The sequence below is a fragment of the Erpetoichthys calabaricus genome, chromosome 2, assembly GCF_900747795.2.
Source record: "Erpetoichthys calabaricus chromosome 2, fErpCal1.3, whole genome shotgun sequence".
NCBI lineage: Eukaryota > Metazoa > Chordata > Cladistia > Polypteriformes > Polypteridae > Erpetoichthys > Erpetoichthys calabaricus.
In genome coordinates this window covers 252,017,757-252,033,602 of record NC_041395.2, presented here as the reverse complement: position 1 = coordinate 252,033,602, position 15,846 = coordinate 252,017,757, and the positions used below count along the sequence as shown (strand labels likewise).

Genomic DNA, 15,846 nt, shown 5'->3' with positions numbered 1-15,846 from the left:
AATAAAAGAGTCACTGAAAAAATTATTTTAGCAAATCAAAAGAATACAGGGCAACAGAAAGTAAGCTTTATGGACACAACCAGAATATACACAATTGTGCAACAACATTGTCCTTCAGTATAATTAAATTTATTTTTGTACTCTCTGAAAAAACTTTTGCATCATAATAAAATATGATAACCTAAAAAATTAATATTAACCATATTTAAAATAACAGCATATTTAAATGAACATAATAAGCGTTGTTTGGCTTTACTCAAATTCATGAGGATTGGACTGAACTGAGGCATGTGTTTTATGGTGCAAAACACTTGTACAAATGTTAAAATTGTCTTTAAGTATTGCTCTCCTGAACTGGAATATATACTAATCAAGTATCACCCATTTTATCTTCCATGGGAGTACTCTGATAGCTGTTTATATTCCTCCACAAGCCAATTCGAACAATGCACCTTTAAAATGTTTTGTGAAAATGATGTCATTATTCTACCACCTTGGATTCTAGTAGCATGATGCCATGCTGCTACTCTAGGAGGTACTTCTACATGGCTGTGTAATATTAGGGTGGCCATCTTATTTAGGTTTAAGCTGCACGCTCGATCATTGTTTAAATTGTGTTTTCCATCAATCCTATTTTTTGTAAAAATTGATCTATTTGTATGGAATGATTATTATGTTTTCAAATAAGGGGAAGCCTTAGTGAAAGAAAGTTATTTTAGAGAACAATAAATTAAGCCTTTAAAATGCTCTGCCAGTGAAGTAACACAAAAGATATGTTATTAATATTGTACTTCTTTTACAAAAGATCCAAACAAGTGCAATAGCTGCATGATCTTTCCTAAGAGTTCTGCAGGCTGCTGGGTGTTTGGTTCTGAGTGGAGAAGATGGGCCGAAGTGACCCATGGATTTATATCTACTTGTGTAGCACATGTACTGTAAATATTGTAAAGCTACAATGTTGGAATGCTACTCCATGCAATACTACAGGATACATTTTCAGTAACCTGAAGTAATAATGTGATCCTTACATTCCTTCCACTACAGCCTGTGTTACTTGGTGTTCAGGTTCTGCAACAACAAAACCTATGCTTCTGTGGAATGTATTTCTTTAAAATCTGATGTAGACAGACCCAAACATTTACTTAAACATAAGCTGAAATTCGAGCATGCTTAAAAAAAAGAGCAAAAAATACACGTTAATATGTTGCATTAAAAATAAAAGTTTTTTTTTTTTTATTCTATATATGCAGTGTAGCTCTGTGCAGTTTTTAGTCATTTTTCTTGAAATGCAGAACTAGACTTTTATTTTTGGCCTTATTTTTGGCATTGGTTACAGGTAACATAATTACTGCTGCCCCATGAATCCAGTGTTCTGGGTTTGAATCCTTCACCAAATGGTCGTTACTTGTTAACTACATGTCTGCAAAAGTTTTCTGACCTGATCTACAGTTTGCTCCCCAATCCTCAAAGACATGGAGGCTTCTGTACTGGCGACTCTAAATTGTCGATGTGTGAGCATGCGCACAGGCATGGATGTAAGTGGGCCTACAATGCACAGGCTAATTCCTGCTTTATGCCCAGTGTGGCCAGGACAGAAGATGCCCCCCTGATACACTGAATTGGATTAAGTGGTTCTGAGAATGTTGCATTAAAATATGTTACATTTACTAATAAATACAATTTCAGCAGAAAATTAAAATCAGTTTTAGCCTGTCCCTACTTAAAGTTTTTGTTTCTGCCCAAACAAAGATTGATTTTGTATAGGTTTTTAGATTATAAAAAAATTACAAAAATAGAAAAATTAGTCCATTCAGTACTGAAAAATACATTTTTAATGAATCAATACAAAAATTATTTTCCATATATATCAATTTTTATTCTATTCATATTGTCAGATACAAACTTTATTATTAAATTATTCCAAATTCAATACAAATGTTTTTAACACTTATATCGTACCACCAGTGCTTTCACTGATCACTTACCTCTGTTAATCCTATATGTGGTTTTTTAATGAGATTCTGCAAACAACAACTTAAAGTCCTGGTCAGCAGGAGATTTGTGGATTTCCGAAGCATATCATCTATTTCAGTGGAGCTGAAAATAAAAGTAATAACTCTATGTGTAACAAAGTACACAGTATACAGCAAAAGTATGTAGACCCTTGACCAATTATCTTATTGTATTTAATAAAATATCCTTCAGGGAAGTTTTACTCTCTGTTATACATATTTTTTCAAAGCACTGCAAATTATTTTTTTAGTGGTAAAATGTTTTATATTACAAAAAAACATTAGGAAGAAAATCATTGCTCGCTTAACTATTCAGTTTTCATCTTTTAAATACAGTATATTAAGCCAAGGAAACATGATACCATGTACATGAGTACAAAACATTACTAATTACATATTTTTTACATAATAATTCCACACATATTTACAGATAAGGCATTGACCAAGAAAGCACAAGTCTGCTAAGCCCTAAACCATTTTACTTTGACCTTGAGCAAGTTGATCAACTTGACAGTGCTCCATTTAAAGAAATATGGCAACAACTGTGATTTTAAAAGATATCAGACAAATAAATGTGTTTGACAAAACTACAAATTGTATCTAATAAAGTTTCAGAAACAGCAGTAAATAATTAAGATGTTTAACATTTTTCACCCTAATATAATTTTCATCTTTGTCTTTATATATATGCATTTTATCTAAGATAAATTAAAGTGAACTCAGTACACAGAAAAATAGAAAACAATGTTACTTAAATTATTAAAATTTGCTTAAGTTCTTCCATGCACCTTCTGATAAAACACATAAACCAACATGTATTTGCATTACTACTGAGCTTTGATATCCTCTTCTACTGATAACAGGACTATGTGTGAAATCACATGTTTAGAGGGAGTATAAATAAATATTTAGAAAAGGGGTCATGAGGTCAGTAATTAACAAGTGTAAACTGTACACAAAAATCAATTAGGAGCATCATTTTCCTTAATTAATGGGTAAGCAGAAGACCAGAAGGTGTAAACAAAAGAAAAAAAGGCTTTACTAACTAGACAGATTATTTGTTCTGTGATTTGTACCACTAGTTCTGTTTATGAAACTACCTACATATTTACTTCTCCTGTTCTAAATTAATTAATTGTTTGCAATTTATATTTAGTGAAAAGTCAAGCAAAATGACACCTTTTATTGGCTAACTAAAAAGATTACAATATGTAAGCTTTCGAGGCAACTCAGGCCCCTTCTTTAGGCAAGATGTAATTAATCTTTTTAGTTAGCCAATAAAAGGTGTCATTTTGCTTGACTTTTCACTACATTCATAATGGCTAACACAGTACAACACCCTAGTACTACAATTTATATTTAAAAACCTTTAACATTTAAATTGAAATCTATTTGTATATTTCACTTATATCTTCACAGTACACTTATTATTCATCCTACATAATAAAGTGCCCTTTGAGTTAACTATGTGTGACAAAGCAAGAAAAACTGCAAATAACTTTCCCATGCTCAAGGCGCTTATTGAAACAGCAGGGTAACATGTAACACTGGATATAAATATTTTATGCATAGAACACTAAACAGATAAATATAGGATATACAATGCATTAAATAGAATAAAAGAAAAAAAATAAACCAGAGTAAAATATTAAGTTCAATACTAAAAGAAATGCCTCAAACAAATAATATCATTTGTGATATAACACACACACAAATTATACTGAGTATATGGACAGATAGTGATAAAGGGGCAGAACGTCAGGTTAAGTTAAAAGCCTTTTTGAACAGATGAGTTTTAAGCTGTTTTTTAAGAAAGTGAATGGAGTCAGCCGATCTAATTAATTTAGGGAGATCATTCCAAAGTCTGGGTGCTATACAGCTGAAGGCCCTGTCGCCTGTAGAGTGCAGGTTAGTGTGGGGCACAACAAGATTGCCAGAATCGGAGGACCTTAGTGAGTGAACAGGAGTATGGTGATGGGGAAGGCCACTGATGTAGTCTGGCGCAAGGCCATTTAAAGCTTTGTAGGTTAATAACATAATTTTATATTCAGTCCTCTAAGACACAGGGACCCAGTTGAGGCGAAGCCGGATGGGTGTTATGTGCTCGCTCTTGCTGGTTCATGTAAGGAGTTTTGAATCAACTGGAGCTGTGATATAAGATTAGAAGGAGCACCTGCCAGTAGGAAGTTACAATAATCAATGTGGGATGTGATAAAAAATGGACAAGGTTCTCAGCATTAGAAAAGGAGAGGAATGAGAGAACATGGGATATGTTATGAAGGTGAAAATAAGAAAGTTTCTTAATGTGGTTTATGTGGGTGGAGTAAGAAAGGGAGGAATCAAAGACGACACCAAGATTCCTTGCATAGGGGTGTCGAACTCCAGGCCTGGAGGGCCGCAGTGGCTGCAGGTTTTCATTCTGACTTTTTTCCTAATTAGTGACCAGTTTTCACTGCTAATTCACTTCTTTTCCCTTCATTTTAATAGCCCTGTTTTTAAGGATTCAGTCCTCTGAATTTATTCCTTTCTTCATTAAGTGACAGCTAAACAGAAATGAGATGTGAAACGAGCTGACAGATGACCAGCTAAGCTGGGATTTCAAACTCCAACCAATCTCTTAATGAGAAGCTGATTCTTGCTGTTAATTGGTTTGTTGTTGCTCTCATTCTGCCACAGCAGACACTTCTAAAACTGTTGATTTTTCTGTTTTTTCTAAGAACACCGTCAAAATATTTTGGTGACCTGAGAGATCAACCTTACCAAGACCATCACTCTTCTTTATTTTCAGATATTGTGTGATGTGGCGGCTTGTTTTGTGTCTCATTATTGTTTCGCTGCTAATTAAGGAAAAAGAGACAACTAAGGGGGCGGAGTCAAGTTAATTAAAATCAAGGCAAAAGAAGTTAATTAGCAGCAAAAACTGGTCACCAATGAAGAAGATGGTTAGAAAGAAAACCTGCAGCCACTGCGGCCCTCCAGGACCGGAGTTCGACACCTGTGATAGAAGATCTAATGAGATCACCATCAAGAGTGACTGAGAAGGAGCTCATTTTCTTAAGCTGCGCTTTAGTGCCAAATTGCGGGAGTTCAGTTTTGTTGCAATTTAATTTTATAGAGTTCTGCTCCATCCAGGTTTCAGTTTCACTGAGGCAAGTTGTTAGCTGAGAAGGCATGATGAAGTCTGAGTTGAAATTGAAGTAGAGTTGAGTATCATCTGCATAAAAATGATAACCCAGTCCATAGCTACAAATAATATGGCCAAGGGGAAGCATATAGATACAGAAGAGCAGAGGACCAAGGACAGAGCCAAGACTAAAAACTCTTGCCTATCAGTTATATAGGATTTAAACCACTGGAGGGCAGTGCCAGAGATACCCAGAATATTCTCCATTCTGGACAGTAGTGGAACACAGGAGCAGGAGTTTTTAGAAGTAATCAGTGACTGATTTATAACGCAGTATGTTAAAGCACTAACATGGGGTGAGGACTGTCTAAATTTAATATTTTGTAATAATCAGGATAGAATTGAGGGTATAGAGGTGATTGAACCACTAGGGTCAAGTGACCATAACATAATAAAATTCTCAATGTTTTGGAAGAGTGTGGATGCATTGACTAAAACTGTTAAGTTCAACTTTGGTAGGTCAAATTTTGAGCCAATGCCTCAAAGTCTAAAGAGGTTAGACTGGGATAAGCTTTTAAGTGTGGAGACAGGTGAGTAGCAGTGGAATAGGTTTTAAAACATATTACATGTAATGCAGGACAGGCATATACCTAAATTTGGAATTAGTAGGAAATGAAAAAAAAACTCAGCAGTGGGTTAAAAAACAGTTTAAAAAGAAGCTAAAAAGGAAAAAAAATGCTTTATTAGGCATATAAGACTAAATCATAGGGTTTATGAAAACATGAGGGCAACCATTAAGAGGGATATTAGAAAGGCTAAAAGACAGTTGGAGAGGAATATCACGGATAAGGTGAAAGGCAACCCAAAGAGATTCTTTCAGTATTTTAGTAGTAAAAGAAGAGTCAAGGAGGAGATAAAGTACTTCAGGAAAAGTAAAGAGGATTTTAAAATACTGTCAGTGAAACAGCAGATGCTCTAAACTCGCATTTTTCTGAGGTCTTCACAAGTGAGGAAGTAGATAATCTCCCAGCAGTAAGACTTCTAAGGAGGTACTGAGGGATTTGGAGATTATAGATAGAGACATACTGCTTGGATTAAACACCGTAGGCTGAAATCAAATAAATCTCCAGGACCAGATTATATTTACCCTCAAGGAGGTTAGCGAGTACATATATAAATCCTTGACGCCTATTTTTAGGAAAGCCACTGTGCACTTGGGAAATTCCAAAGGACTGGAAAATGGCAAATATTATCCCATTATATTAAAGGGGTGATGGGGTAGATACAAGCAACTATAGGCCAGTAAGATTAATGTGAATCACATGAAAATTAATGAAAGGAATTATTAAGGATAAGACTGAGCAGCACATGGCAAAAACAGGAGTTTTACTGAACAGTCAAGCATGGGTTCAGAAGAAGGAGGTCATGTATTACTAACATACTGGAATTCTACGAAGAAGCAACAAAATTGTATGATCAAACTGTGCATGTGATGTTATTTATCTTGACTTTCAGAAAGCATTTGATAAGGTGCCACATGAGACCTTGGACATCAAACTAAAAGAAGTTGGAGTTCAGGGTGATTTTTCAGATGATTGCAAAATTAACTCAGACACAGGAATAAGAGGGTGATGGTGCAAGAACCCTGTCAGAACTGGCTGATGTTAAGAGTGGTGTTCCACAGAGGTCAATGCTAGGGCCGCTGCTATTTTTAATATGTATAAATAATTTGAATAGGAATATAACTAACAAGCTGGTTACGTTTGAGGATGATACCAAAATAGGTGGATTGGCAGATAATCTGGAATCAATTTAATCATTACAGGGGGACTTAAAACAGCATACAGGCTTGGGCAGATCTGTGGCAGATGAAACTTAATATCAGTAAATGCAAAGTATTACACATAGGAAGTAAAAATTTTGGGTTTGAATACACAATGGGAGATGCAAAAATCAACAGTACACCTTATAAGAAGGATTTAGGAGTTGTAGTGGACTCAACACTATTAATTTCCAGACAGTGTTCAGAAGCCATTAGGAAGGCAAATATAATGTTAGGTTATATAGCACGACGTGTGGAGTACAAGTCCAAGGAGGTTATGCTCAAGCTTTATAATGCACTGGGGAGTACTGTGTGCAGTTTTGGTCTCCAGGCTACAAAAAGGACATAGCAGCACTAGAAAAGGTCCAGAGAAGAGCAACTAGGCTGATTCCAGGGCTACAGGGGATGAATTATGAGGAAAGACTAAAAGAACTGAGCCTTTACAGTTGAAGCAAAAGAAGATTAAGAGGAGACATGATTGAAGTGTTTAAAATTATGAAGGAAATTAGTACAGTGGATCAAGTCTGAGCACAGTGACACAGTTGGAAACTTGTTAAGGGTAATTTTAGCACAACATTAGGAAGTTTTTCTTTACACTTGGAATAAGCTACCAATTAATGTGGTAGACAGTAGAACTTTAGGGACCTTCAAAACTAGACTTGATGTTTTTTAGAAGAATTAAACGGATAGGACTGATTAGCTTTGTTGAGCTAAATGGCTTGTTCACATCTAGATTGTTCTAATGTTACATTCAATTATTATTTGCACTAAAATTCAAAATTCTCACTCCTATTTAAATAATCTATAATCACAATTTAATTACATTTGATCTGCTCCTTCCCTTGCCATTAAATTCACAGCTTAAAAATAGAAAAGTGTGACTTTTAGAGTGCAACACTACATCAAAATTTATAGATATGGAGAGAAACTCTAGCCTTATTCTAGAGGACAGTACCAATCAAAGTCTCCACAATGGCTACACATTTTTCTTCCTGTAACTTTCTTAATCAGTGGCCAATTTCTGCTGTTAAGTTACTTAAATAACCCTCATTTTAATTCAGTTATTTGCAAGACTCGGTCCACTTCTTTTTTCTTAAATGTCAAGAAGACAAAAGATGACCAGTGGTGTCTCAAACTCAAACCAATTCCATTCCAACTACTTCCTTAATTTGAAGCCAGATCTTGTTGTTGATTAAAACTGTTGCTTAATTCCATGGCTTGTTGGTGCTTTCATCTGTCACACCAGGTATTTCCAAAACTGTTGATTTTCTAACATTGCCATCAAAATATTTTGTGGACCTGAACAGATTAACATTACTGAGACCTTCACCTTTCTTTATTTTCAAATATTGTATGATGGATGTTGGTTAGCTGGACATGTGTTGGCTTTTTTGTATTTCATTTCAAACAGTTTTGGTATCTGAGTTTTAAATAGCAGCTTGCTTAAAATTAAGGTTAAAATAGTTACTGTAATTAGTAGCAAAAACTGCTCACTGATTAAGAGAATGGTTAGAATGAAAACTACAGCCACAGTAGCACTCCAGGATCACAGTTTTTATACCCTCATGTAGTAACTACCCTCAAAATTAAATTATATAACTAACAGATTTATAATTAATCAAAAAATATTCAGAAATTACAGCATAGATGGAGATCAAACATATTACCAAACAGAATGGACAGACAATGGTAAAATGTTGAAGAATGCTGTTTGACTTTGTAGTTTTGGGTACTAGTCCAATTTAATAGATAATAGAAAATAGAAACAGCCTTTTTGTGCTGTTTTAGACTGTGGCTATTTTGGAAAATGACAACTAAAATCACTCTTAACATTAGTAGTAATGATTTTATGAACTTCCTGAAGTACAAAATAGACAATAATATCTGAATTTTCAAAGTCATCTTTTACATTTAGTATCACATTGCCTAATTCTGTCTTTGTGTGCACTACTGTAGTCATTTCAATTTGATAACAGAATGTTTAAAAGAAAAGGACCCATATACAGTGTACTGTGTCATATATAGATGAAACTGTCATCTTCTCATTCAAATACAGTGGAACCTTGGGTCACAAATGTCTCGGACCACGTACAAATCGGGTTACGACCAAAAAGTTTGGCAAACTTTTGCATCTGTTCATGACCACACACTCGGGTGACGAACAAGCCAGTTTCCCTTCCGGTTTGTAGGTGCCGATGATTTCCGCACGTGTTCAGTCTCCCCTCTGTGCAGCGAGAGAGAGAGAAAGCAAGAGAGAGAGAGAGAGAGAGCGAGGGCTGGCCGCATACGGCCGAGAAGGCAGTTAAAGGATGCACCGGGCTTGTTTTTAAAGAGACTGATTCGAGCACTGTTTTAACCTCGTTGTATTTAATGAAGAGTTTTTTCTATTGGATTTTAACCTCCACTTCACTTCTGTTTACGGCGATTGGTTCGTAGCGTGCATTGTTGCAATGTTACTTTTCTTGGTTGTTTATTAAATTATGGATTTTTCAAATGTTTAAAAAAATATATTTACATACAGTTCGTACAGTCTGGAACAGATTAATTGTATTTACATACAATCCTATGGGGGAAATTACTTCGGGTCACAACCAAATCGGGTTACGACCAGAGTTTTGGAACGAATTACGGTCGTGACCCGAGGTTCCACTGTACAAGGACCACTTTGAATATTTGGGGATAAAGGCTCTACATTAACCCAGCAAATTGATAGCTTGGCATGAATTAAACTAATTTTCTAGGATATGCTATAAAGAGATAGACAGCTTAAAACAAAATGTCCAAGATAAATGTGATACTAAATTGATCCACACCTGAAACCATGAGGTAAGTGCATGCCTCCTGGGTCTAGAGACATACTATTTTTGGTTCATACCTCATTAACTGGGGACAGCATCACTCATTTAACTGTCTAGGTAGCAGACTCCTAAAACTGTGGTTTGGACTCCTGAGCCTTAGGTATCCTTCAAAGATTTCCAGACAGCTTTGTGTTCAGCCTACATGTTGATGGCACTGGATTTTTCATGTTATTTTATGGTCTAGGTCAGTGTTTCTAAACATTTTTTCTGTGGTGGCACAATTTTTGTAACCAAAAACATCCCAAGGAACACCATTATCTTAATAACCACAAACACATTATATGTCTCATACACGAGTTCAATTGTCCGAATGGCTGGGGCAACTGGAGAAGCCGGTGAAAAAGCAGGTCTGAGATCAGCATTCACAGACACAGCACTTAGTGAGAATTTGCTGGCATCTCTCAGCTGCTTTGTCCCTTTACCATCCCCATCTGCCAGAGAGGCACATCATATGCCCAATATCTGTGAGGCCTTGCTGGCGACCACACACCCAGGCAGATGGACTCTACACTGTAGCAGTCAAGAGACGCAACCAAAGTGGTCTAAGTTCTGTGTCTAAAACATAGCGATCGCAGAGCTGCTTTTATGCCAGCTTCTCCAAGTAGTCCTGTCCATCTCAGAAAGGTCTCGACCACCTGCGGAGCATGTCCCTCTCAGGTTCAGACCCAGGTGCACTACATTATTATTAACATGCCACACCTGGGTAGCTCTCACTGGTGCACCACTATGCCATGACACACTGGTTGAAAAACACTGGTCTAGGCAGACATGCCTGAAACAGGACTTTGTAGTTCTTGAGTGTTGATGTTATAGACTTCACTGTGATGTATCTTTGTCAAAAGCTAACAGCCCAGGTGAAAGGTGTGGCCCTTCAGGTCACATGGATAGGAGTATGAAAGAGATGGAAAAAGACGAAGGGCAGTTCTCTTTCATCACATGGACTGACAAAACTATACTGGAGAGCTTGCGTCAGGCTAGAAATTTACATTAGAAGAGCCTCCACTATGCTAAATGGGGGCAGACACTGCAATTTCTTAAACAATAATTTTTCCTAACAGGCTCTATTAATAAAATACAACAAAATTAAACCTATATTTGCTTGAAAGTCTTTCATCTATTATAGTATGATTCAGAGGAATATTTACACTCAGACAGAAATTAATCCTGCATCAATCAGACCCAGAACTTAATCTTCCCTTGGGATGAATATGTGCTCTAGATGAAAATCCAATGTATGTAATGGATGTTCACCTCAATTAAATTCTGCAGATAGTTTTTGATCAAACCCAGGCATTATAGTGGTATATAAGGCACTGGTCTCTTTCTCCCCTTGCTTCCACTATTTTCTTTGTGTTCAACGCTATTGTTCCAGAAGAACAGCATACTGCCACCTTTGGATGGGCTTTGGAATAGGATTTAGTGCAAATATTGTGTGTTCCTTTCTTAAGTAAAATTCTAGAGAAGGCAGTCATTATGCAGTTAAATGAGCACCTTAATAAACATGCTATTCTTGATAAATTTCAGTCAGGTTTTAGAACAAATCATAGCACAGAAACTGCACTTGTTAAAGTAATAAATGACTTGCGGGTAAATGCAGACAGAGGCCATTTATCTGTTCTCATCCTCTTAGATCTGAGTGCCGCATTTGACACCATTGATCATAATATTCTTAGAAATCGCCTTAGTCAATGGGTGGGCCTCTCTGGCAGTGTCTTAAATTGGTTTGAATCCTACCTGGCAGGGAGAAAATTCTTTGTTAGTTGTGGTAATTACAAGTCAAAGATACAGGATATCCTATATGGTGTTCCACAAGGCTCTATCCTGGGTCCGCTGCTCTTCTCAATCTACATGCTTCCGTTAGGTCAGATTATCTCAGGGCACAACGTGAGCTACCACAGCTATGCTGATGACACACAGCTGTATTTATCAATAGCTCCTGATGACCCCGATTCTCTTGATTCACTAACACAATGTCTAACTTGTATCTCAGAATGGATGAATAGTAACTTTCTCAAGTTAAATAAAGAGAAAACTGAAATCTTAGTGATTGGCAATAATGAATACAATGAGGCTATTAGAAATAAACTGGATACATTAGGATTAAAAGTCAAGACAGAGGTAAAAAGCTTAGGGGTAACTGTTGACTGTAATCTAAATTTTAAATCACATATTCATCAGATCACTAGGACAGCATTTTTTCACTTAAGAAACACAGCAAAAGTTAGACCTCTTATATCACTGAAAGATGCTGAGAAATTAGTTCACACTTTTGTTTTCAGTCGACTAGATTACTGTAACGCACTCCTCTCAGGACTACCCAAAAAAGACATAAATCGTTTGCAACTAGTGCAGAATGAAGCTGCTAGAATCCTAACCAGGAAAAGAAAATCTGAGCACATTTCTCCAGTTTTGATGTCACTACACTGGTTGCCTGTGTCATTCAGGATTGACTTTAAAATTTTGCTTATGGTTTATAAAGCCTTAAATAATCTTGCCCCATCTTATATATCGGAATGTCTGACACCTTATATTCCAAATCGTAACCTCAGATCCTCAAATGAGTGTCTCCTTAGAATTCCGAGAGCAAAACTTAAAAGAAGTGGTGAGGCGGCCTTCTGCTGTTATGCACCTAAAATCTGGAATAGCCTGCCAATAGGAATTCGCCAGGCTAATACAGTGGAGCATTTAAAAAAACTGCTGAAAACACATTATTTTAACATGGCCTTCTCATAACTTCACTGTAATTTAAATCCTGATACTCTGTATATCCAATTCATTATAACAACTATTCATGGTGGCTCTAAAATCTGTACTAACCCCTACTCTCTCTTCTGTTTCCTTTTCCGGAAGCCACCACCATCTACTCAAAGCACCATGATGTTCAAACAATGATGGATGGATTAAAAGCCAGAAATCTGTATGACCATCAGCATCAAGTGACTCCGTGAAAAACCCGAACTACAAAGAGGACTATTTCATTTATGTTAGGTAGAATGCCCAGAGGGGACTGGGCGGTCTCGTGGCCTGGAACCCCTGCAGATTTTATTTTTTTCTCCAGCCGTCTGGAGTTTTTTTTTTTGTTTTTTCTGTCCACCCTGGCCATCGGACCTTACTCCTTTTCTATGTTAACTAATGTTGTCTTATTTTAATTTCTTATTTTGTCTTTTATTTTTCTTTTCTTCATTATGTAAAGTACTTTGAGCTACTTTTTGTATGAAAATGTGCTGTATAAATAAATGTTGTTGTTGTTGTTTGAATCTTCTTACAAATCAATAAATCGGATCACCCAACCATTTCATATGGGAATGGGGTTTTGAATTGAAGACAGAACTGTTGACCAATGAATGAGGACGAAAAGCAGATCTTCATTTCAAAAGCTGAATCCCACGTTAACACGTTTCTTCTGGGTGCTCTGTTCCAGTTTTCCAAAAGTACTTATTTAACAACATATTGTGAAAAAATGCAAATGTTTTGGCATATGAATTAATGACGTGACATGATTATGTGTAAAATGTAATGTAAGACTTTTTCATGGATGTTTTTACATTGTTTGCTGTCATACAGCGTTGCTTTCCATAGAAGCCCCATTCTTTAAGAAATGAAATGATGAAAACATGAGCTTAAAAATTTTTCTCAACTATCACTGCAAACAACAAGGGGATAAGTAACTTACAAAAAAATTAATTTTGGAAAGAGTATTCATTTAAATAAGAGTTACAGAATGTTTTGTTCTGACTTACTACTAATTATTCATTCTTTATATGAACATGTTATAGAATTTTATAAATAATAATTATCAGGCTAAAAAGCAAGTGTTCTTTCAGTAACAATTTCACTTAATGATTACCTGCGATGAAGTGATTCTGAAAATTTAAGGCTTGCATAAATGAACTCTTTCACCTGGATGTAGATTTGAGGCACTGATTGAGACATTGGAAGCTTCTTTGGAAACTGTTGCTGTTAAAATAAGACAAATAAAACAAATAAGTACAATTTAAATACACAGGCTTTTCACTTGTTTCTAAGTTTTCAAAACTTAAGTGGAAAAAATGATTTCTGAAAATGTATTGAAATGAAAAACTGAAATCTAAACTTTGCTGGGTCTTGAATATTACCACAGTTTTGAATGGCTAAGGTGTTGTCCAACTCAATAACTTGTCTGTTTTCTTTAGACCAATGACTATTAAAACAGGGTTAGCTGCAATTACCCCAAACATTTTTACATTTAATTGGTCTTTTTTCTTACACAGCCTGTACATTTCACAAAGGTTAACAGAAATTCACATTAATGCATCACACTGTACAAAACACAACTGTAAAAAACTGCTACTGATGATGGGAAGAAAAAATAAAATATACCGGTGTGGTTATTGGAAAGTAAGGATTCAATGCCAGTGATGTGTTTAATTGAACCTGCTTTTATGTACGTAGTAACGATTCCTTTATAGGTACAAAGGGAAGCACATATACCATCCCAGCGTTATTGCTTACCCTACATTTTAAAATGAATATCTTTCGGTATACTGTATAAAACCTAATATAAATGTGTCAGGACTTTATTTTTTTAAACTGTAAAACCATAACAGACATCCAAGCTTCAGCTAACCTCAGTTGCTATAAACTGCTACGTAACTGAAATAGACTGCCCACAAATTGCTCATCTGATTTCTTGTAAGAAACACATTTTTTATACCTATATTTTCTTATACAAATCATTCTACTAAAGTGATTAAAGTTAGTATTTTAACTTTGGCATGCACAATGATATCAAAATCTATAAACCTTCATTGAAATTTTTGCTTTTGTTTATGTAAAAGCAGAAATCAAGGCAAGTTATATCAAAAAAAAATTTCCATTGTTAATAAGATCTATTAACCAACTATATTCTCAGGAAAAAGAAATGTATAATTTTTAGATAAAAAACCAAAAAGCTGAACAACTTTTGACAGCCTTGGTTGAACTTAAATATTGTATATCGTGTGTGTAAATAGCCTGAGACATATATTACTGTATCATTTAGTGCAAAACATATGCTTAAAAATAAAATACAGCATCACAGTATACTTGCATTGATGTTAATTGTTATTCTTAAAGGCCAAGAACAATAGCAAAGTCTGCTCTTCATGCATGCCAGCAATAGGAACAAACATCAATGCTAACAGCAAAAGTCGTGCTCTGCTTCAGTTCAGTAATTTTGGCTGTGCAAGTCACATACCTCTCGAAGAAGCTTGACAAATGCTGAGATTTTAGGTATGTATTGTCTCGAATGGGGACTGTGCTCTAGGATAGGGTCACCCCAAAAGCTTCCATGATAAAACAGACCACATTACACCAATTTGTATGTACTAAATACAGGCATGTTGACTTTCCCCTGCAAATCTTTGCATTCCCAAAGTAGTGTTTCTTAAAATAATACTATGATATTATAAATAAATTCAGGGCGGCGAAGGAGCAGTACAGGAGAAAGCTGGAGCAGAAGTTGCAGAATAACAGAATGAAGGAAGTGTGGGATGGGATGAAGATCATTACTGGCTGCAGCTCGAAGCGGGGTACCACCATCGAGAGAGACGTGAAGAGAGCAAACCAAATGAACAACTTCTTTAACACCCTAACCCACTCTCACCTCGGAGTACTGCACCCTCCACGAATCCTTCTGCTGATACCAGCATAGGAGAGACATCACCACCCTTAATTATAACAGCGCAAGTGAGCAGAGAGCTGAGGAGACTTCGTGCAAGCAAAGCAGCGGGTACAGATGGAGTATCGCCACGACTGCTGAAGGTCTGTGCATTGGAGCTGGGGGGTCCTCTACAGCGCATCTTCAACCTGAGCCTGGAATAGGGGAGAGTCCCGAGGCTTTGGAAAACATCTTGCATCACCCCAGTCCCAAAGGTATCACGTCCTAGTGAGCTGAATGACTTCCGGCCTGTTGCTCTGACATCACATGTGATGAAGACCATGGAGCGGCTGCTGCTTCACCACCTGAGGCCACAGGTTCAACACACCCTCGACCCTCTGCAGTTTGCATAT

At 36.3% G+C, this 15,846-nt stretch overlaps 1 protein-coding gene across 3 annotated transcripts in view; it reads right to left on the bottom strand.

Moving 5' to 3' along the window:
* The window catches only part of exoc6 (exocyst complex component 6), a 180,423-nt gene that overhangs the window by 61,201 nt on the left and 103,376 nt on the right, over positions 1 to 15,846 (bottom strand). For all 3 annotated transcript variants that reach the window (XM_051922833.1, XM_028795360.2, XM_028795361.2), the window contains exons 15-16: positions 13,664 to 13,773; positions 1,986 to 2,097 (exon numbers count right to left, since the gene is read on the bottom strand). In XM_051922833.1, the coding sequence (XP_051778793.1) occupies positions 1,986 to 2,097; positions 13,664 to 13,773 (222 nt within the window). The remainder of the gene's footprint in view (positions 1 to 1,985; positions 2,098 to 13,663; positions 13,774 to 15,846) is intronic.